The sequence below is a fragment of the Montipora foliosa genome, chromosome 3, assembly GCF_036669935.1.
Source record: "Montipora foliosa isolate CH-2021 chromosome 3, ASM3666993v2, whole genome shotgun sequence".
Taxonomy (NCBI): domain Eukaryota; kingdom Metazoa; phylum Cnidaria; class Anthozoa; order Scleractinia; family Acroporidae; genus Montipora; species Montipora foliosa.
Window position 1 is genome coordinate 57332080 of NC_090871.1, and position 22500 is coordinate 57354579.

Sequence of the window (22500 nt, forward strand, 5' to 3'; positions counted from 1 at the left end):
TTCGCTCCCACGCCACTAAGGGACAAGGTGGAGTCTCAATGTCAATCATTCTCGTAACCTGAGCAGTTCAAAACAAGAGTGACGCCAGTGGTACGAACTTTGTAGTCACAGCAATATCCGAAAAAATCAATTTTGTAGTTTAAATTGTGTAATTAACATTCAACTTTTTTCGCTGAAATATCATAGGCCTTTCTTGCTCTTATTCCGGTTCCGTTTCCAGATTCCGGATCCAGTTCCAGATTCCGGATTCTAACTCTTCCAGATGCCCCCAGCAGGGGTGTGAACAGCGAAAAACACCTACACAACAGTACGTGCAGGATATGACTAAAATCCTGCATGACGGGGCTCACGGATTTAACTTTAAATCCATGAGCCCCAAAGTTACGTCCATTTTTGCCAGTTATGATATAAAAAGGATGACTTATTTCGTTGATTTTATTTTTTTCCACCTAAAACAGAATCTGTGCACGATCTCTGCAGTGGCAAAGGTGACGATTTATCCACCTCACAACAAGGAATGACGTCACGTTATTCTGAGCGCAATGACGACCGCCATTCTTCCTCTTCGAATTATTCCACCACCGACTCTTCGCAGCTCACGACCACATCTTACCAGCCATCTTATCACAAACTGTTCACTAAACCCTTTGCACCCAGATCTAGTAGCGACATTCCATTAGGAATGGAAGTACTATTTACTAGGTCACGTGGATGGCTTTCCCGAGGAAAAGTGAAGTATATTGGCTCGTTTCCGGGTCGCCATGAAACATACATCGGGATAGAACTGGGATCCGGTCAAGGTAAATGTTGGGCGCCATGTTGTTTTTATTGCATTATCACTTTTTTGTTTTCTTTCAAATATTCTCTCCTACCTGGATTCGAACCCGTGACCTGCTACCGGCATCGTATGGAGGTCATGCTAGTGAATGCTGACATCGTAGCTTAGAAAGGTGTCGAAGGATCGTCTTTTAGTGGGATGTTTAAGTTTTAATTGTGGGATAATACCATGACTTTTGCTTTACGATTTCACTCATAACCTTGCGATAAGTTGTACTCAGTTTTGCAAACATACATTCCCTGAAGTATAACTAAGGATGAAAAACAGGATTTCTTGCCTACCTTTTGCGATTCGTTTGCAATATAACAGTAAAAGCTCAGCTCATTCAATTTAGTGCTCCTTGGTGTGGCTGCGCATTATATTAGTAAATTTCTCGTGACGTTGAGGAAGAAAAAATTAGAGAAACATGCCTATGTAAAAGGCAGACGTTAGCGTTTTGTTGTTCTGGAAGCTCGCCCCACAACTCCGATTTCTCTGTTTGTGCCGTTTTGTCCAAAACGACTCCGTGTAGAATATTTATTACTCACTACTAGCCCCACGATGGTCCAGTATTTGACGAGTAGGACATGGGTTTTCATTCCTTTATTCTTGTTTTCTCATTAAAATAATAGTCCTTCCTTTACTTTATTAACTGACTTAAAATTTCCGCAGAAGGAAAGCACTATGGACCTTGTCATGGACAGAGCTTATTCACATGGTAAGCAAAGCTTCATTTTATCCTTTCGAAGTCCTCTAGGTGTCCACGGCCGTTACCGTAGACTTCTCTCGGATCTTGGAAGAATAAAATTCCTCTGGCACCCAGGGTAGGGTAGTGTTCGCGGAACCGGTCACCAATGGTTTCTTTCTGTTTCACCGCCGGAAACTTTTCAGACATGGGAAAAAAGGACCAAAACGTATCCGAACCACTCCAGGCAAAACATAAGTGTGTGTGGCTTTTCTCTTCACAAAAGCAATGCGGAGAACCCAAACTTTCGATCGAAAACTTATTTTCAGCATAGGCATTCTCTTTTCCCAAGGAATGAATCATGGGCGGAATGTCTCTGTTGTGCTCTTACTGACCTGTCTCCTATAGTGGTGCATGTGCTCATTGTTTTATCACTTGCAACTCACAATGGTTCAACCTCGTGGTTGCTTGCAAGTAGCAATTCGACAGAAGACTTTTCAGTTGTCTGGAATGATGTTCAGAGCGAGTATCGCACAGACTCAATTGTTCTATTATGCTTTTCTTTTTTTTATATTTCAGTAAACCAAACCGCGCAATTTTCGTCCCCTTCAACAAAGTTGTCATGTGTTATGGTGAAAGGTGACCTTCAACAGACTTGCGTCTGGTGAAAAAAGCGTATCGTCATTTCAAGTTTCTTTTCAGCGTTTGTTCCGAAGAACGTTTTATATTTGTTATGTCTTTAGGATGCATATCCGTATATCTGTCATATCTGTCAAACAAAAGTGTATTGTAAAATATCCATTTGGTAAAGCTAGTAAATGTGCTACTGCTTATTGTACTAGGCGACTGGGCTGTGTTTTAGTGTGCACCAATTATTATTATTTTTAATTCGTGATAACGTAAACGTTTGAGTAAGCAGCATTTATTATTGACTCAAAGAGAGAAATTGTAGGAATAGAATGTCGCCCAACCAAATTTCATAGATATATGTTAATTCTAGACGTGGTACATACATCTTTTGGACAGAAAATATGTTTTTTTTCTGCTTCATAGTATGCGGGGGGGGGCTGATATTCGTAACTTTTAGGGATTAAAAAAGCGGTTGTTGGTACCTCTTAGGGTGTTCAGCCTCAAAAGGTCCACAACGGGAGCTTTTGCAGTACCTTTTAGGGTTTTTTAAAGAAAACGACAAAACTTTTGAAATTACACGACATGTTTCGACAGAAACTTCTGTCATCTTCAGTTGATTAATGTACAAAGCGTTAAGTTGAATTTATTAGTCGGAAAAAGTGCTAATTATGCCAGTAACAACGGAATGTACATAAAACGTGACAATGTGAGAATTAAAAGGATAGTTTTAGATTTACGTGATGCAGTTGTTGATTAAGAGAAGGTTGTTCTCTTTGAATATGAAAAGCCTCTTTTATCTTGAGTTGAAACGTCGTAGAGGCGTGATCTAAAATATGGAAACAGTCCCCTGAAGACAGGGCGCGACATCGTTCGGAATTCTGTAGGTGTTTAAAAATGTGAGAGGCCCTATCAGTGACTAAGTGCTCACCGACGCGTGTGGAAAAATGCCGGGTTGTTTCGCCGACATAACAGGCATTAAAGCCCGCACATGCAAACTTATAAACCACACGTGAACGAAGCCCGCCAGGGATAGGGTCTTTCACACCAAGCAAGTTGTTTAACTTAAAGGAGGAAAAAACTAGTTTGATGTCCAAATCATTGCAGTAGCGCTACTGCAATAGTATGTTTGGTTCCTCAATATCATAGTATACGTTATGTACATATTTGAAATATTTACCCGCTCAGAGACTTGAAGTTCTATAAATTTAAAAGGCAATAGGATGTATTTGTCTATTACCAACTGATATGTAATAAATATCCAATCAAAACCGACAATTACTTCAACTTACTTGAATTTGATTTAATGTTATCTACAGTATCCCCGAATAGTGGGGCCTTGTGCTTGGCTGTGGAGAAGATATCTTTGACTTCACCTATTGTTATTAATGCTAACCAGAGCTGTAAAGATAAAAAAAATCACTACCTTTTTTTTCTCCAGATTTTGAAAATGTGTTTGCTTAACACCTGCCTGGCAAAATTTTGAGCTTTGATTCTTATCTAAAAGCTGTTTACTTTGAGTATAAGTTTTGGATTTCATGGTCCGCCAGACCTCAGAGGGTTGCATCTAGGGAAAGGTGACGTTCTTTACTCAATACCTTAAAATTTCAGCGTGTAAACGCAGTTTAATATGTATGCAAAACACGGGTTTAAAAATCTGAAAGCGCGAAATCCGTGTTGCATATTAATTCAGTCGCGTACACACGCATTGCATTCTTAAACTAGCGAGTCTTTGATGTCATTTTCTCCCCGATCCAGTTCTCTCAAGATTTTAAAGTTAGTAATGGCGACCATTAAATAGGAAAATTCCAGTTAAAATAAACAAGTGTCTTTTTGAAATTAAGGCTTAAAACTTGGGTCACTTAGTGTTAGGTTAACATAGTTTTGAAATCCAAAGGAAAAAAAGAATTGATTTTTTTGATCAGAGAACCAGTTTAGGTTTTATGGTCCAGTGGTTGGTATACTTGAATAACACAGTTAAATGCTTACGTTTCTTTCGTAACTGCACTTATCGTTCATTTTCAAATGAAATCATCGCATGTAATCCGTAGTTGAAAAACATGTTATCTCGTATATCCTCTCATATATTTCACTTCTTATGTAAATCGAAATCGCTGTTGATCAGCTTCCAGGGCCCAGTTGATAAAGACCGATTAACACTAATCTTCGATTAAATGACGACCGGAGTTTGAATTTTGCCCGTAAAAAAATCCATAATGTTATTTTATCCTGAAATAAAAAAGATGTCTGAGTCAAAACTGAAAGAAAAAAACTTTGTGGAAGCTTTTGCATAAATACGTCTCCAGTAATCCAGGATTAGCTCAATCGGTGCCCACATGGCTTGATGACCGGCTTAATTAACCCTTAAAACTCCGAGAAGGACCCCCATTGACAAGTAAAATCGTCTGGCGTTAGACTGAGTAAAATCTATGAGTGGCACTATTGGAAGCAAAAGGGTTAATTAACCGAAGACATAGTACACTCGTCTACGGGCATTATCTCAATAATAATAATAATAATAATAATAAGGGGGTAATCATCGATATTGCTGTACCAGCTGATGTAAGAGTAGGGGAAAAAGAAAGGGAAAAGTGGAAAAATACCAGGACTTGAAGAGAGAGATCGGAAGATTGTGGAAACTCAAAATGGTAGAAGTCGTACCTGTAGTGATAGGAGCCCTTGGAAGTGTCACCAAAGGATTTGATAGGTAGACTGAAAGGTTAGGGGTACCATTCAATGTTGAAGTAATCCAAAAAACTGCTTTCTTGGGAACTGCAAGGATATTTAGGAAAGTGTTTGAAATGTAAAGAAGAGATAATTCTGTTAGCCTTTGGTCATTTGTTATGACTCGCCTAACAGAAGATAAGACGGCAATGACAACAGCCAGAACATGATGTTAAAAATAATAATAATAATAATAATAATAATAATAATAATAATAATGATAATAATGATAATGATGATGACGATGATGATGATGATGATGATGATGATAATAATAATAGCACGGAAGCTCCTTACAATCTATCGATCCTTTCACCCACAAGCAGACATTGATAGGCTTTATATGTCCAGGAAGGAGGGAGGAAGAGGGCTGATAAGCGTTGAAGACTCAGTGCATGCGGAAATTGAATGCCTCAGTCAATATGTCGGCGGTAGCAAAGAAGGTTGTTGGAAGCAGTGGCACAAGAGAATGTGTTGAAGAGAGGTGAGGTCTTTAAGGAATTGGGTGTCGTGCGAGCAGAGAAAAAAAGAAACCTACTAGAGAGGATCCTCCATGGTCAGTTTTTGAAGGCCACGGCATATGTCAGAGAACATCGCAGATGGAGTTGGCTATGTAGTGGCCAGTTAAAGAAAGAGACAGAAGGTTTGATGACTGCTGACGAAGACCAAACCGTGAGAACGAACAGTATTAAAGCACGCATTGACAAGCAGAACATATCACCGACATGTAGGTTATGTGGGGAGAGAGAACAGAGTGTGAGTCACATAGTAGCAGAGTGTAAGATGCTGGCCCAAAAACATTACCGTCCATGGAGGCACGACAAAGTGGCAGCTGTCATACACTGGAAGCTCTGTGAACGATTCAGATTTGAAAGGGGAGCAAAATGGTATGGTCACAAGCCTCAGCCTGTGCTTAAATCAGAAGCGGTCAAGTTGCTGTAGGATTTTAAGATCCAGACAGATTATCGAATCGACCACAACAAACCAGATACTGTTGTTCTTGATAAGCAGTCAAGATCATGTCTCATAATAGACGTAGCCTGCCCCTTCGACACCAGGGTCAAGAACTAGGAGCAACAGAAGGTTGAAAATTATCAAGACCTTAAGCGAGAAAATGGGCATGTGTAGAACTGTCACGAAGTGAAGGTTATTCCGATCGTGGTCATTGGGGCTTTGGGGACTGTGCCTAAGGGACTTCTTAAAGGTCTTGAGGCATTCTCGTCACCAAAGCCTCGGATCTACCCAAGGCTCTGGGAAACGCTATGTAGGAGAACATGCGCCGTAGGGTTCTCATAGCCAAAAATTGGCTATTTGAATCTTACGGCGCCTGCTCACTCCTCGTGCTAACATGAATGCACCAATTAGATACTCTTTTGATTGTTCTTCACGAAAACCAATGAGAAGACACTTTGCTTCAGGGTTCCCCAGAGCTCTTTCTCTCCCTCAGTCAAGAGAAGAGCTCCGGGGTCGAGATTGGGTCTTGAGGCATTTAGAAATGACAAATGCATTGGATCTGTTACCGAAAGCGTGTCTGCTAGGCTCTGCATGAATACTCAGGAAAGTCTTGGATACTTAATTGAACTGCATGGTTGATGTTAAAATTGAAATGGTGAAGGGTTTCCCAACAGTCTGGACACCTCAGGTCTCGAGAGGAGGCCAGATGCCCACGTGGACTTTCAGCTGACAGAGAACGCTGTTATAAATCGATCGTAAAACATACATTGCGCACATAGCATACAAATGTGTTCATATGCGCATTACAAATTATAGAAACAGGTTAAGAATAAGAAAAAATAACATCGACGTTAGTCAACAAATATAAAAAACTAAGAAAGTCTAAAAATAAAATCACTGCGCTATCCCCGATAAGCTGTTATCTTCCTTCCTTCCTTCCTTAAACTTAACTTAACTTATCCTCATCGGGCTCATGAGGACTCTTAAGGCCGGCCAGAAGATTGCGCCATCCATCCCGGTCTGCCCCCAATGCGACCGCAGCCCCCTACGAATGTCATCCCAGCTGGTTTCTTTCTTTCTCCACAGTTCTTCTCCACGTTTCTCTCGGCCGGCCTCGCCTCCCCTTTACCTTCAGGTGCCCACGTTAGTGCAGTCCTCGAGATGTTACTAGGACTAGTCCTCAATATATGTCCTATCCATCGCCATCTTCTCACTCGTATAAGGGCTGATACCGGCGTACTCCCTGTTGCTTCGTAAATCTCTTCATTGCTAAGATGGTTAGGCCAGAATCTCCTCAGCATTCTCCTCAGGTATGTGCGGTGAAACACATCCAGTTTGTTGGGATCAGTTGTTGTTCCTTCCTTGGGATTACATTTAATGTTCCCAACCCATGACAACAAGTGTATGTTGTGTAAAAGACAGCAGTTTGTGGGTTATTGGGGTAGGGAATGAAGCAACTGAAGAATGGTGGTTTTTTGCTTGGTGTGGCGTTTCCCGTCTTCTTAAGTTCGTCGTTGTATTAGCGGTATGCCGTTACAAGAGTGTGGAGGCGGGTTTTGCAGGCTTCTCCGTCTTCTCTTCCCATATTGGCTTTTTCGTAGTACATGACTTCAATCTTAGTTGGATGTTTTCGTCTCCCCGTTTTTCGAGTGAAATTCTAGTCTTCCGGTCCACCCACGTTTTTCCGCGAACTTTTTTTGGAGCCGCCATTTTGAAGCAGTTTAGTTTCGCGCGAGTTAAACTACCTCCCACAGGTTGTTTAGTAAAACATGTTCTGTTTGTATTTGAAACTGAATTTAACTAAACATGTTTAAGCGTTGGTGTGAACGGCGTATTATAAGTTACAATCCCCAAGGCCATGACAACAAGTCGGTAATGCGAGGTTACAATCCTCGCCAAGGGGTTACAATCTCCAAGGCCACAATCCTCTCCAGAGGGTTACAATCCCTCACATGAAAAGTCCTTACCTATCTAGGGTTGCGCCCCCTGGTTTCTATGGTAACCGTGCTTGACCAGAAGGCATACAACGCTAGTACGGTTAGTCTGTGGGGCGAAGGGTGACCCGAACGGGAACACTTTATTCCTACTCCTATTTTATGTCACAATATTGACTAGATCATTATTTGACAAACTGCAAAGGGGGATTTAACCCTTCATATTAGAAGAGTGTCATTGACATGCAAACATTGCACAAGTCCATGTTAAAATAGGTCATTAATCGTAACAAATCCACAGATAGTGTACAACTAGCTAATTCCCCACGACATGTCCTGGGAAATGTCATTGAGGCACCAGGTATGAAAAGAGGGAGGGAAGGGATGGAATTTGAGTGAAGATGCTTCTGATCTTAAGTGTTTTTTCAATAAAGACAGAACTGGAATTACAGTAGCAAAGATCGGACTAGACATACTAGTCCAAAGCACGAGGCGCCTAGAATGTGATTGGATAATAAGGTGTATGGTGTGACGTACACGTCAGACAAGGTTGCTCTGTTAATAGACAATAGCCTTGGCCCAAATGCATATCCCTTGCAGAGGTCATAGTTGTCACATTTACTTTAATTTATGAAGGTTTATAAATTGGCTTGACTGGCAAGGGGATAACGGAAGAATTTTTCGAATGAACAATCTTTTGAAGCGTGCTATTCACCTCGTGAACATTCGTCTGGAGCGCCCTTCGTTTCTTCAGCACTTACAAACATTTCCTAGAAATGTACGCAGAATCGATTTCCACTGAACACTCCATAGACAACAATAGACCTTTTCGGCTTGTACATTTTGTTTTCCCACTACAGATGATGTGATAATACTCAGGAGGCTTGGTCCTTTGTTTTGTTCTTTAAAAAGAGTGCATGCAGGCACATTCATGCTTGCATGCCCTCATTTTAATGAACAAAACAAAAGACCAAACCTCCTGAGTATTATCACATGATCTGTACTGGGAAAACAAAATGTACAAGCCTAAAAGGTCTATTCCACTCGTACTTTAAAGTAAACCCTCTTCGACCATCAAAAAAAATTTTATCCATATTTTTTACCATGAACAAAGTGCACACGAACTCATTGTAAAATCGTTCACGGTGTTGATGTAAACGCAAGGTATTGGTTTAGAGAAATAAAAATAAAAGCATATGAAAACTCGTACGGTTCAATGACGTAGTCATGCGTTTTATACATGAGCCTCTGGCTCGGATACTGAGGGCAACCTCAATCCCACGCTATGACTTTAATAAATTGATTGATTGATTGATTGATTGATTGTAGTGATCAAGGGTAATAACGAATCAATAGTGTGCGGCGGCCTTAAAAGAGAATGAAATTCAAAATGTAACTAAATGAACTACTTTTATTGATATATCTATACAGAACACTTGACTCACATTTTTGTTGTGTTGGGAGGAGCGTTGCGTGACAACCCATTAACGGGTTGCTTTGGAGGCTACGATGATTTTTGTCAATATTCGTCATCATTTGCGACTATTCATCACGATTCGCCACTATTCGTCAATATTCGTCGCTATTCGCACTGTTCGTTATTCGCTTTTCGTTATTCGGGTTTTCCAGACACCCATGGATTGACCTGGAGAAGGCTTTGCGTACCCCGGCCCCACTCCCCCACCGCACCCACTTTGCTTTCTTCCCGTGAACCTTCACTAACCCGGAAGATGACCAGAACCAAGGTTGCTTACCAGCGGTTTTCGTTAAAACAATGGTTTGCTGGGGGTGCTCAGTCTCAAGGGCTCAGAAAACATTGTTATTTAAGGTTTTTCCACAAACCCTTGTCATTTCCGCTTTCGGTTTTGGCCGAAAACCTGCATTAGCTTGCATTCTCCGGGACAGGCATAACTTGGAGACTATAACAGCAGACATCTAAAGGAAAGGTAAGAAGCTTTGATATCCTATTTTCGTTTTATTACCATTACGCTGCTCTTTTATCGTGGTTTTCTTGTCCATGTCTCTATTTTTGTGACTAAGGCCCAGTTCAGACGTCGTGCTTCTGCCGTGTCGAACTAAATTCAGGAATTAAGTTCGGCAAGCAATTAAGTTCGACAAGCTCTGCCGTGCTACACGACTTTGGCACGGCATTGATTCAAACGTCGTGCTTGTGTCGCGCCAAACAAAATTCTTAAATTATATTAATGTATTTGGCGAGATTGAGTTCCCACGGGGAGTTAGGAGAAGAATTGTTACGAGGCATCAGTAAAGCCTGAATTTGGTTCGACTTTGGCACGGCGTCTGAATCAGAGTTGTTTCCCTACCGTGCTACAGTCGAACCAAATTGCAATTAAGTTCGGCACGGCAGAAGCACGACGTCTGAACTGGGCCTAAGATGTCGAACGAATGCATTCCAAAACAAAACGCCTTCGATTTCCCATAAAGCTAAATATGAGCAGCTGCTACACAATGACTATAAATGCAAATGGCTGGTCTTTCATATACCGGATCTGAGATAATTAGTGTCCTTAAAAAAAAGAACATAGCCAACATAACAATACCTAATTAGGAAGGCCTAATCGGAATAACAACGTTTCTTTTGTCCTACGCCATTTTAGTCCGGTATATAAAGTCCACGCTCAAATGGATTTACAAGCTTACGAGAGCTGCAACACTTACGTAAAATGCTGCGGAGAGTTGTCTTCGGGCCAGAATTTAAAATTTAAAATTCTATCCTTAGTACAGCTAGTGAGTCATCATCATGCCAAACTGCATTCCATGACAAGGAACACACTAAAAATTAAAGTGTAATGTTACGAACGCAAAAATGTAAAATTACACCTTGTTACTGTGTAAACTATTACACCAAAAAATCTTCTAAAATTACTCTACATGTAGGGTATTTTTACTCTTTTTAAAGGATAAAAGTTTATGCATATTATTAAGGATAAAATTATGCAGTTGGAAGTGTACTTTTACACCAATTTTAATAGTAAAAGGCCGATTAATCTAAACCATGTTAGAGTGGTTTTTTAACTCATTCAGTTGTGGGCTTATAAATAGCTATTCATAAATATGATATACTGGGCCAAACAAACTGTCCTCAGGGCTTATTTATTTGTACATAGTTCTCATTGCAGTCTGGCTCAATTTGTTACACTCTCTAGTTTAAGTATGAATATATCAACGTTTCGAAGACATTCGAAGATGTATCTCTGGTGTCATTCTCTGAGTCGCTTTCTCCCTCTGAACTGAGCGAATGTACCGGATCATCCGAATCATCATGAGAAAGAATTTCGTTCTCTTTTCCTTCATCCGTGTCCTAAATAAGTTCAGGATGGTTGCGGGAAAAATGAGATTCAAAACTTGAAAAGAGTTTGTTAGTCTTGCTGTACCCAGGCCTACCACAAATGACAAGAAAATTTGCGAATGCCGACTATGAATGTGAGCCAGTACCGGTAGTTTTTTTAAGCTCCTAAGAATCTGGTTCGTAGCAAGCATAGATGTCAGCTGCATGGTGAAATTCAAAAGGTTTGTTTCCGGTTACAAATGTCACTTTGAGCCATGTGATTGGCTGCGGTATTTACGTCTTTTCACAAAAATTTCCGGTCAAAAAGGCGACATAATTCTCTGCCAATCAAGATGCATTATTGAATAGCGATAAAGAAACTTGATGACCCTCTTTGTACTCCTTTTCATTGGGCCAGTCTTCGGAGAAGGATTTTGAATATTTGGAGGTCCTGTTTCTTGCGTTATTTTAAATCCAATGGCTGCTCATGGATGCTCAGATGTTATACTATGGACAGTAGAGGAAGTAGGCGAATGGCTTACCAGTTTAGGCGCCCCGTACAACAAATATGCTGAATCCTTTCGTGGTGAGTAAACTCTGTGTTCGTTACTTCTGTTAAGTTTTGAGCGTCATGATGTTCTCATCGTTCTTTGGTGCGTATTGTAGTCGATCCAAGTGTTTTTGGATCGAATACAATTCGCACCTAAGGACGATGTATTAAAATACATAAAAAGTACAAGCTGTTTTCTGTTACGTTGAAAACGAAAGAATTGTTGCAGTGTTTTGACGTTCCGTAGATTTGAGACACAAATGGAAGGCACTGTTAGCTCGTTATGTCACCCAAATCAAGACCTTGGGTCCCGGCGACGGTCAGTTAGAATACTTCTCCCGGAAAATGATATGCCGGCGCGCAGAATAGGTGAAATCTACCTAACTTCATAAACATAATGTTGTGGTATTTGTTCGTTGGCGAGGCGACCGCAACTTCCCGCCTTAAAATTTAATATAAATACAATGTATATGTTTCTTTCATGCATGGAAATTGATGAGGAATTCTTTGCTTGGCCTCTTGGAAAGTTATACCGGTAGTGATTTGGGAGCATAACTTAATTCCGTAATTCGTAATGTTGGACCAAAATTGAAGATTATAGTTTGATTTTCTCGCGCGACAACAGCGCCAGGTAAGTGTAAAGGACTGGTACTACCCATGACTCACCAGGGGCGTGATTTTACAAAAATGGCGGCTGGTTTTTACTGAGATATGTTTAGAGGAAGACATACGTGTCACAAAGTGAAAACATTCGTGTAAGGCTAAATAGAAGAGAACTTCATGAGTAACCCATTGCTGAACCCAGACTGTGAAGAGCTGTCCAACCTATAGCCCAGATAACTTTATCTCTGTTTATTATTCCATTGGTTTAATTGGTGTACTTTGTCTACTTTTGCAATAATAATAATATTATTGTTCAATTCTTATTTCGTTTGTTCCAGTTCGGTTTCGTTTTCCAATCGGTTTTTTCGCAGTCGGTCACCACACAGGCTATGGAATTGGACTAATTTTATTCAAATTGGCTCTTTGATTCAGGAAAGCAGTGAATTAGATTACAATTCAGCACAAATATCCCTTGGAGATTTTAGTGTAAGGTCTCCATTTGTTCTTACTGATGAAGAGACACCTATTTATTCCTCAGCAACATAGTGCAGCCAGCCAGTCAACTACAGACAACCACTAGCAACACTTCAGTCTGAAGCGAAAGACAGTTGACAGGTAAGAACTGTTCACTCCACGTTGTTTTCCGGTCCTTGTTAGGCTAGTACTGCTATGGCAACAGTTTTTCCTTTGTTTGAATTGTTTAAGTGGAGTTTACCCTTTTTTTCTATAAGTTTAAGTCAAATCTGAACTTCCTACAGTTGTATGTCATTAATTCAATGAAGATGGTCAGGATTTGGGTTGTTTTGGGGTTAATGATGAAATGGAAGTAGTAGAATACAGTGGAGAACAGGAAAGAATTATGGAAAGCTATAATTTCCTTATGTAATCTTTATTATTTTGGTTTTCAAGTTTTTTCTTGTGGTGTTTTTTTGTCATTATGTGGTAAGATTTGTTATCATGTGACGAGGTTTGTTGATTACGTGTTGTGTTCCATCGTGGTGAGAAAGTTTGATTGTTATGTATTTGTTTCTATCATCATTCATGTGTTGAGGTCTTCTTTTGACCTACTCTATTTACATTTCGTGTGGTGTGCTTCTTTTATGACATTGAAAATAAAGTAGATCTCACCATGCAGTTCATTTAGTTGTTATATTGTACTATGTACAATAATTTCCATCTGAACTGGTGGGTGGCACACCTCATACAGTTTGATGTAACTTTAAAAGTAGATCTAACCATTCAGTTAATTTAGTTGTTATAGTGTACTATGTAGTATAATTTCCATCTGAACTGTCGGGTGGCACACCTCATACAGTTTGATGTAACTTGTAAAGTAGATCTAACCATTCAGTTAATTTAGTTGTTATAGTGTACTATGTAGTATAATTTCCATCTGAACTGGCGGGTGGCGCACCTCATACAGTTTGATGTAACTTGTAAAGTAGATCTAACCATTCAGTTAATTTAGTTGTTATAGTGTACTATGTAGTATAATTTCCATCTGAACTGTGGGGTGGCGCACCTCATACAGTTTGATGTAACTTGTAAAGTAGATCTAACCATTCAGTTAATTTAGTTGTTATAGTGTACTATGTAGTATAATTTCCATCTGAACGGTCGGGTGGCGCACCTCATACAGTTTGATGTAACTTGTAAAGTAGATCTAACCATTCAGTTAATTTAGTTGTTATAGTGTACTATGTAGTATAATTTCCATCTGAACGGTCGGGTGGCGCACCTCATACAGTTTGATGTAACTTGTAAAGTAGATCTAACCATTCAGTTAATTTAGTTGTTATAGTGTACTATGTAGTATAATTTCCATCTGAACTGTCGGGTGGTGCACCTCATACAGTTTGATGTAACTTGTAAAGTAGATCTAACCATTCAGTTAATTTAGTTGTTATAATGTACGATGTAGTATAATTTCCATCTGAACTGTCGGGTGGCACACCTCATACAGTTTGATGTAACTTGTAAAGTACATGTAGATCTAACCATTCAGTTAATTAGTTGTTATAGTGTACTATGTAGTATAATTTCCATCTAAACTGTCGGGTGGCACACCTCATACAGTTTGATGTAACTTGTAAAGTACATGTAGATCTAACCATTCAGTTAATTTAGTTGTTGTAGTGTACTATGTAGTATAATTTCCATCTGAACTGTCGGGTGGTGCACCTCATACAGTTTGATGTAACTTGTAAAGTAGATCTAACCATTCAGTTAATTTAGTTGTTATAGTGTACTATGTAGTATAATTTCCATCTGAACTGGCGGGTGGTGCACCTCATACAGTTTGATGTAACTTGTAAAGTAGATCTAACCATTCAGTTAATTTAGTTGTTATAGTGTACTATGTAGTATAATTTCCATCTGAACTGGCGGGTGGTGCACCTCATACAGTTTGATGTAACTTGTAAAGTAGATCTAACCATTCAGTTAATTTAGTTGTTATAGTGTACTATGTAGTAGAATTTCTATCTAAACTGTCGGGTGGCGCACCTCATACAGTTTGATGTAACTTGTAAAGTAGATCTAACCATTCAGTTAATTTAGTTGTTATAGTGTACGATGTAGTATAATTTCCATCTGAACTGGCGGGTGGTGCACCTCATACAGTTTGATGTAACTTGTAAAGTAGATCTAACCATTCAGTTAATTTAGTTGTTATAGTGTACTATGTAGTATAATTTCCATCTGAACTGGCGGGTGGTGCACCTCATACAGTTTGATGTAACTTGTAAAGTAGATCTAACCATTCAGTTAATTTAGTTGTTATAGTGTACTATGTAGTATAATTTCTATCTAAACTGTCGGGTGGCGCACCTCATACAGTTTGATGTAACTTGTAAAGTAGATCTAACCATTCAGTTAATTTAGTTGTTGTAGTGTACTATGTAGTATAATTTCCATCTGAACTGTCGGGTGGCGCACCTCATACAGTGTGATGTAACTTGTAAAGGAGATCTACCCATGCAGTTAATTTAGTTGTTATAGTGTACTATGTAGTATAATTTCCATCTGAACTGGCGGGTGGCGCACCTTATAGTGTTTGATGTAATTTGTAAAGTAGATCTAACCATTCAGTTAATTTAGTTGTTATAGTGTACTATGTAGTATAATTTCCATCTGAACTGTGAGGTGGCGCACCTCATACAGTTTGATGTAACTTGTAAAGTAGATCTAACCATTCAGTTAATTTAGTTGTTATAGTGTACAGCTGTACAATGTAGTATAATTTCCATCCGAACTGGCGGGTAACGCACCTCATACAGTTCGATGTAACTTGTAAAGTAGATCCGGGAATGCAGCTATTCACTAAGAGACCAAGAAGCAATCATGATACCCAGATTCAATACTAGATTGTTAAAGGACTCGCTAGCATATCGAGTTTTAGTGCTTTGGAACTTTGTCAACCATTGTGTTAAAAATGTAGGTAGTATCGACCCCTAGTCTACTCAGGAGAAATGATCACTTCAGGAGTTTTACCTTTACTGGTTTATCAGGCTCAACAGTTAGGAATAGATTAACTGATTATACGTATTTTTAAGTTGAGATGTAAAAAATTTAAAAATTTTAGATGGTTATATTTTACTGTATTATAGCTTCTTACTTAAAATGTTTTAGAAATGTAATTACTTTGTTAAGTACACGACCCCACAAACTTTTTAGCTTTAACTCCTATCGTGTATAAATAAAGATTCTATTCTATTTCTATTCTATAACCATTAATTTAGTTGTTATAGTGTACTATGTAGTATAATTTCCATCTGAACTGGCGGGTGGCGCACCTCATGCAGTTCGATGTAACTTGCACCTTTTATAATGTTTACAACATCTGTTCTTTTCCACTTCATTTTATATATGCAGGTTGTGCCTACTGAACAAGAGCTACCTGGGTTGAAGCAAGATTCTACTCCATTTATCCTCATTGCGGGCGAACTCCCGAATGATGATGACATTTTTATCGTTGCAAAAGGCGAACGAATACTAAACGTTTCGGGAGGCCACCTCGTTGCTCTTAAATGTTTAGTTTGTTTTTATTATACTCAAGCCTGCACAAATACATACATTTTCTTGCCGAAGCACGCTCTCCAAATCTTCGATTCATACAAAATTCCTGTCAATGCGACAGAACTTGGTGCTACCTTCTGCGATCGTGTCCGATCACGATCGCAGACGATCGAAGAACTTTCTGCGATCCGCGATCGTCTGTGATCATATGGAATCCAACCTTAATGGCCCTAGGCTAAGTTATAGAAATGTGAATCTAGAGTTGTGCATTTTTTACTTAAGTAAGGGATTGTAATTTTACGCTTGAGTTTGTTACCCATCGATGTAGCGTCATGTGTAATTTTACTTATAAATAAACATAATTACACTTCATTTTATGGCTGAATGAAGTCATTTTATGACTTCATTTTGAGCGTGACTGATGCCTTCAGCATCAGTCACGCTCAAACTCCTGGGATGGCCACAGAGACAAATTTACTTTTCTTTGACCAAGTTTCAAGGTCCAGCGAGTATCCATTGCTGAAAAACAGCGAAAAATATTCAAATATTCAAAATCCTTCGAGGCTCGCTGACAACGAATTAGGACACGCTGGTCAACCTTTCACTTGAGCCTCGATACGGTGAGAGCAAATAAGTGAGCGGTTGCAAGCGAGCCTCGAAGGATTTTGAGAAGTCGCTTGAATCGCATTCAATCAGGCAAACAACCACACAGAAAGCGAGAAAGTCACCAGGACAATAAAGTACGGCTTGTTTGTTGCGTGTAAATATCATTTTCAGTTTGTTATCGAAATTCCCTTACAAATCCGTATAAATTTTTTTTAACCCGCTGAGTCTGGGCAGCCTGTGGTTTAATCGTTGTAATTTTGTAATAAATGTACTAGATTCGCCGTTTGCTTTTTCTGGAGCAATATATCGATACATGGACCAGTGCATGGACCAATGCTAAATAAACATTTTATTTCCTTACCTGCGGTGTACTGTTGTTCTTTTCCCTCAGAAGTGGTATTTTGAGCGATTTTGAAGATTTCGAGTTCGCTGTTTACTGTACCTCTGCCCGCTCCCGTCTGACCTTGCAGCTCAGTCGGTAGAGCAGCGATGATCTAACCAGAAGGTCGTGGGTTCAATTCCCACCCTGGTCAGAGTTTTTCTCTGTCCTTATGTGGGCCCATTTCCATCAGTAGGGCTAACGCTCACATGGTTCATATGGGGTAAAAACTTAGCACTTCACATTACACTCTAATCAGTTAAACGTTGGAAGAAGGCCGAGTGCCTCTAGAATTTAGCCGAATTTCTCCCACTTTCAAAGGTCCCTCGCCACCCAGCCTTGGGTACGTGAAAAGTCGATAATTTTGCCAGCATTGTGCCAAAAATCATGGCATTTACACGGCTCTGCAACCGTCCGGGGTATGAAACCTCAAAATCCTGCTCGATTTTCAAACTTCGCACAGGCTTTTGCCATCGCCATATGATCGGGACAGGACTTGATCGATCATTGGAATTTGATCAAAATCAAATTAACCAATCAAAAAGCTCAGATTTCCCCCTAGAGAGAAAATTATCAATCTAAGGAAATCGAAGCGTCCCAAAAACCCATCAAATCACTAAGGAAAACGCAGAAAGTAGTGTGTGAGTAAAACTTATTTATCTCGCTGTTCATAAAATAGATTCTCGAAAAGAAACGTCGCGATTTGAAGTCTATATGGAACATTTTCTTCGATCAGTTGAATCGGCCGTTACAACAGTTTCAAAATAACGTGACGTCACGCGCTCTCGCATCCTTAGGGTTGTCTGCCAGTTGTACTTGCCGTAAAATCAACGTTATCTCCATTGGCGTTGGATAACTTTCCTTTAAAATAAATGTCATTTTCAAATATACAACTGCTATGGACATAATGGGCTAAATTTAATGCAAAATGTCGCTTGTCTGACTTTCTTTTGGTTTATTGCTCGTCACGCTATCATTCCTCCTCATTAGGTGAGATTGCGTGACTACTCTGACTATAGTGAAACCCAGCGGACACCCACTGGACCCTTGTTAGAGCTTAATAGGGCTGTCCACTCAATAGAGTGGTCTCCACTTGATAGGGTTATCTTTAAGAAAATATGTGACAAAAGCAGCCTAGTCCCTTGGTGTTCTACGTACCTTGCCTCACTGTCCGCGCGAAGTTCTTGGAAGGAGCGAGCAGTAAAACACCTAGCAAATATGGCTAAAATATCCGTGATTGTTAAACCTGATTTCATTTTACGAGTTTCCACGTCTGTTCTCCGGGCTAGTCTCCACTTATTTTGCAAAAGCTTTTCACTGATGGATTATGGAAGTGCCCAGCATATACCTCAGCAAGTTCTGAACTTTGTCAGAGACATTTGAAGGAATTTTGTTTCGCTGTTGCTTTAATTTCCTTCATGTCTTTCCCGCACAAAGTTTTTCGTTGAGCTTTTTGCAGACAATAATTTTTCTGTTTTGGATTGTGAGTGAGTTGTTGACTGAGTTTACCAAGCATCCTCTTTGCAGCGGGAAGTCTTTAAGGGTCTAAAAGAAAGCTCAAAAGTATACCTTAAAGGGGCTAGGTCACGCAATTTTAGGCAAATTCAGCACTGATCGAATGATCATAGAATTAACTAAAATATTAAAATAACTGTTCAAAACTATAGAAGAACTCTAACAAAACACAGGGAAGCCAAGAAGGGACATGGATGGACAAAACTGGAGATGATTGTAATGGATTTAATTTGGGTAAATTTGAAAAACGTCGGCCCACCTTTTTTCAAATTTATATCCGTCGATATCCAAATGTCATTTACAAAGCTGGAAAATCATTCTCAGTTGTTATGTGGCCGTGATTTTGCAAATGAAAGCCTCTTGCTCTTCCAATTTGACGTTTAGAGCTCATAATTAACAAAATTAAACAAAATTACTTAAAATAGCGTGACCTAGCCTCTTTGAGCCTGGTTTCCACATGATGGTCCAGATCACCCCGATCGCCCCAGTCGTTTCAAAAAATGTTCAGGGGCGATCGGGACGATTATATGGAAACACTTGCCAGGCAATCGCTCGCGACCCAGGCGACTGGGATGAACTCGATCGCTTGGAGTAGAGGTTCTGAGTTCTATCCAAGCGATCGAGGTCGTCTCAGTCGCCCGGGTCGTCAGCGATCGTCTGGTTAGTTTTTCCATATAATCGTCCCGATCGCCTCTGAACATTATTTGAAACGACTGGGGCGATCGGGGTGATCGGGGCGATTTGGACGATCATATGGAACCAGACTTTAATTGTTAAATATCTGAAAGTGTTTACGGCGATATTTTCAGTTACAATTTTTAAATGCAATCTTTAATAAGATAGCAAAGTACATAACTAAGTGATCAAATCAAGATAAAAATGCAGCAGTCGCTGTAAATAGTGATAAAATAACTGTTGAAATCGTAACACGGATATCTCAAATCTGGAATTTGGTCAAAAGCTAAAATCTCCTTAAAACCGAAGGGTGAGCAGATTGACATGGGCACCCCTTCTAATATCATTTGGTAAGGTATAAGCGAATTTTGGGCAAAATTTCATGCTTTTATCACTCTTATCACGATCAGGTCATTTAGCCAACTGACTATAGGGACTAGGCTGGGACAAAAGTTAAGGACTTACTGAGGCCGGTCACAGCTAAACACAGGGTGTGTGATCACTGAAAAGAACGAACATGGTACCTGTGTAGCAGAATAGTTTAATCCTGGCCAGAGAAAAAAGCTGACATCAAGCGCAGCGCGAATAAAGGTAGGGCCGCGGGAAAAAGTTTACTGTTTTCACAGGCTTGCCGTCACGTAACTCATTCTCACAATACAAACGTTTACTTGGGGAAAGAGGTAAAATCATAACCTACCTCATAAGTGGAAATTGATTCTTGTGGTTATTAACGCCATTGGGAGGGCAAAATTGTTCAAACTGAAGGATATTTTAATGCCAATATCATTTCGACAAAGATTTTAACAAAGCTCTGAATAAAGGGGTTAGAAGGGAGAACTTCACCATCTGCAGGACTCTTGAACTCTTGAGGTTAGAAATTAACCTCTGGGAAGGATCCAGAATAGGCCTTTTGCAACAAACGATCACATGGTACAAAATCCACCATGCTGGAGGGCAAGCTCATTATTATTCGCGCATTGGCACATTAAAACAAAAGCAAGTCAAGCTAGCTTGACTGGTTCAGGTCTCTTTGTTTTAATGTCCCAGTGCGGGAATAATGATGAGCTTGCTGTCCAGCATGGCCGATTTTGTACCATGTGATCGTTTGTTGCAAAAGGCTTATTTGGGTTCGAATAACGGAAATAAGTGGTGCAAAAATTAACGTCCCTATTAATTAAATAATTAAGGACATATTTTAAAATTGGATTTAATTTCATTAAGCATTAGTTTCCTATATAAGACAGACGTAACTAGTCAGTGACATCAATGAAATCAAATGAATAATCGATGGGTACAAAATACTAGGTAATCGATGAGTAATCAATGACGCACGTGAGTGATAGATATCATCGAGGAGTAACCGATAAGCCACAAATTTTGGGTCATTGATTACTCATTTATCGTAGGCAATAGTCAGTGAAAAATCAGTTGAACTCATTGATAACCAATTTATTACTCATTAATGTCAATTGATCATTGCTTAGTTGCGTCTGGGAATAAGGAACAAACTGTAGATAAGTACGCACTCCACCAAAGTGCAGTGTATTGTGTTTGAAATGTTTTGTGCAGTGCAAAAGCTGGTTTGCACTAGCACATAAGAACAAGCAACATACAAAGGTGTAGAAAGATGCTGATAATAATTATAAGCACGTTTTTGTTTCAACATTGGGGAATTTGAAGCATTCTGGTAATGCTGATGTGAACTTTATTAACTCTACTAATTTGAGAGAGTATCAGAAATCCCATATTTTGGTCTGAAATCGAATAAGGGTTTGACTAGTTAAAAACAGGCCGGACACCCACACCATTTTCCCGGAGTACGTGCCCCCACTAATGTGCATGTGCACACACGCACACCGGAGTTTTGTTCACATTATTCTTTATTCGACGCTGTCGGGATGGACCATTAAGGAGGCTCCTAAGAGCTTTAGGGCCGCGCGCAAGCTGAGCACTAGTGTGGTGCGTAAAGCCTGAATCGCGTTTGTTTTTCTGATTTTTGTGACGTCAGCGTGACCCAATCTGTAAAATTAACTGCTAATTTTCTCGCGTTCCCTTCGGTAACTTTTTTTCAAAATTGGCCCAGTTCTAACCACATACAGTTCCTATCAAATACCCAAAATTTGTTAAAATCTGTCAGAGGTAATCAAATATATTTAGAAAAACGGCAAATTACAGAATATTGGCGAAACCGTCTGAACGACCTTGTCTTGACTTTTCACCCCTTCAAAATGTCAGGCAGTATCATTTCCATAATGTGTCAAAGAATAGGAAACTTTCACCGAAGTAAAGTATAAATATTAAGAAATTTGGATGAAAAATAAGAATATATCTGCCTGTCATTAGATGTGATGTTGCCATGGTAACGGCCAATCCTAAAATTGACACCAAAAAAATAAGCCTTATTATATCGATACCCATACTGGTAAATCTCTACAGGAAAAATTAACTAGGTTTCCTTTTGTAACTCTTACCCTGTAGTAAGGGTATTCGCAAATACTCTAGGGAGCCACCTTAAGACATACTAACCTTCCATTTAATCCATTCCTAGTAAGACTACCGTATTTGTACCTGGTACATTACTTGTGAAATGGCCGCCACTTCAGACCCCGATGAAGTGCTTCGTTCAACAACTGGAAAAACAAATTTTCAACGTATTGCACGACTGTTAATAAGTGGAGGCACTACGCTACTGAGAGAGATTTTTGATGGGATTTGTCCACCAAGTAATCTTCCTACAATACTAAAAAATCCAGCCACAAAGAAACATCTCAAATCAGCAAAGCTCACCAAGCCACACTGGGACTGTCTGTACCCTTCCCCAGGGGTCTACGGTCAGTCAGTAGATTTTGATGTTACATTGCTGTTCAGGTTGCTGAGAACAATATGCAACCTCACCCCTCCTGCCACAGGCTGGGATGCTCTGCCAACCAATATAGACCACAGTCTAGTTGCAGATTTGGCAAGAATTAAATATTACCGCAACTCAGTATATGGTCATGGTAACATGGAGATAATAGACGACTTCGAGTTTTTATCGCTGTGGCAGGAAATAAGTGGAGCCCTTGTTAGAATTGCAGGCCAAATCGGCCCTGTGAAGAAGCTTGAGTGGCAGAATGCCATTGATA

General features: G+C 39.7%; 3 protein-coding genes across 11 annotated transcripts in view; 2 read left to right on the top strand and 1 right to left on the bottom strand.

The window, feature by feature from the left end:
• The window catches only part of LOC137997770 (E3 ubiquitin-protein ligase DZIP3-like), a 22410-nt gene extending 19010 nt beyond the window's left edge, over positions 1-3400 (top strand). For 3 of the 4 annotated variants that reach the window (XM_068844007.1, XM_068844009.1, XM_068844008.1), the window contains exons 4-6: positions 459-800; positions 1490-1535; positions 2082-3400. In XM_068844007.1, coding sequence (XP_068700108.1) covers positions 459-800; positions 1490-1535; positions 2082-2145 — 452 coding nt within the window. In that variant the 3' untranslated portion in view covers positions 2146-3400. The remainder of the gene's footprint in view (positions 1-458; positions 801-1489; positions 1536-2081) is intronic. The other variant, XM_068844010.1, reaches the window with a different exon arrangement.
• LOC137997757 (uncharacterized) overlaps positions 1-22500 on the bottom strand; it is a 414333-nt gene that overhangs the window by 146589 nt on the left and 245244 nt on the right. The gene's annotated exons all lie outside the window — the stretch shown is intronic.
• LOC137997763 (uncharacterized) overlaps positions 9580-22500 on the top strand; it is a 22738-nt gene continuing 9817 nt past the window's right edge. For 2 of the 5 annotated variants that reach the window (XR_011122573.1, XM_068844002.1), the window contains exons 1-2: positions 9602-9687; positions 21924-22500. The exon at positions 21924-22500 is cut by the window's right edge and continues 306 nt beyond it. Coding sequence is in view for 1 of the 5 variants with exons in the window: in XM_068844002.1 (XP_068700103.1) it covers positions 21963-22500 (538 nt within the window). In the remaining 4 variants the exon portion in view is untranslated. The other 3 variants (XR_011122575.1, XR_011122574.1, XR_011122576.1) reach the window with 3 other exon arrangements.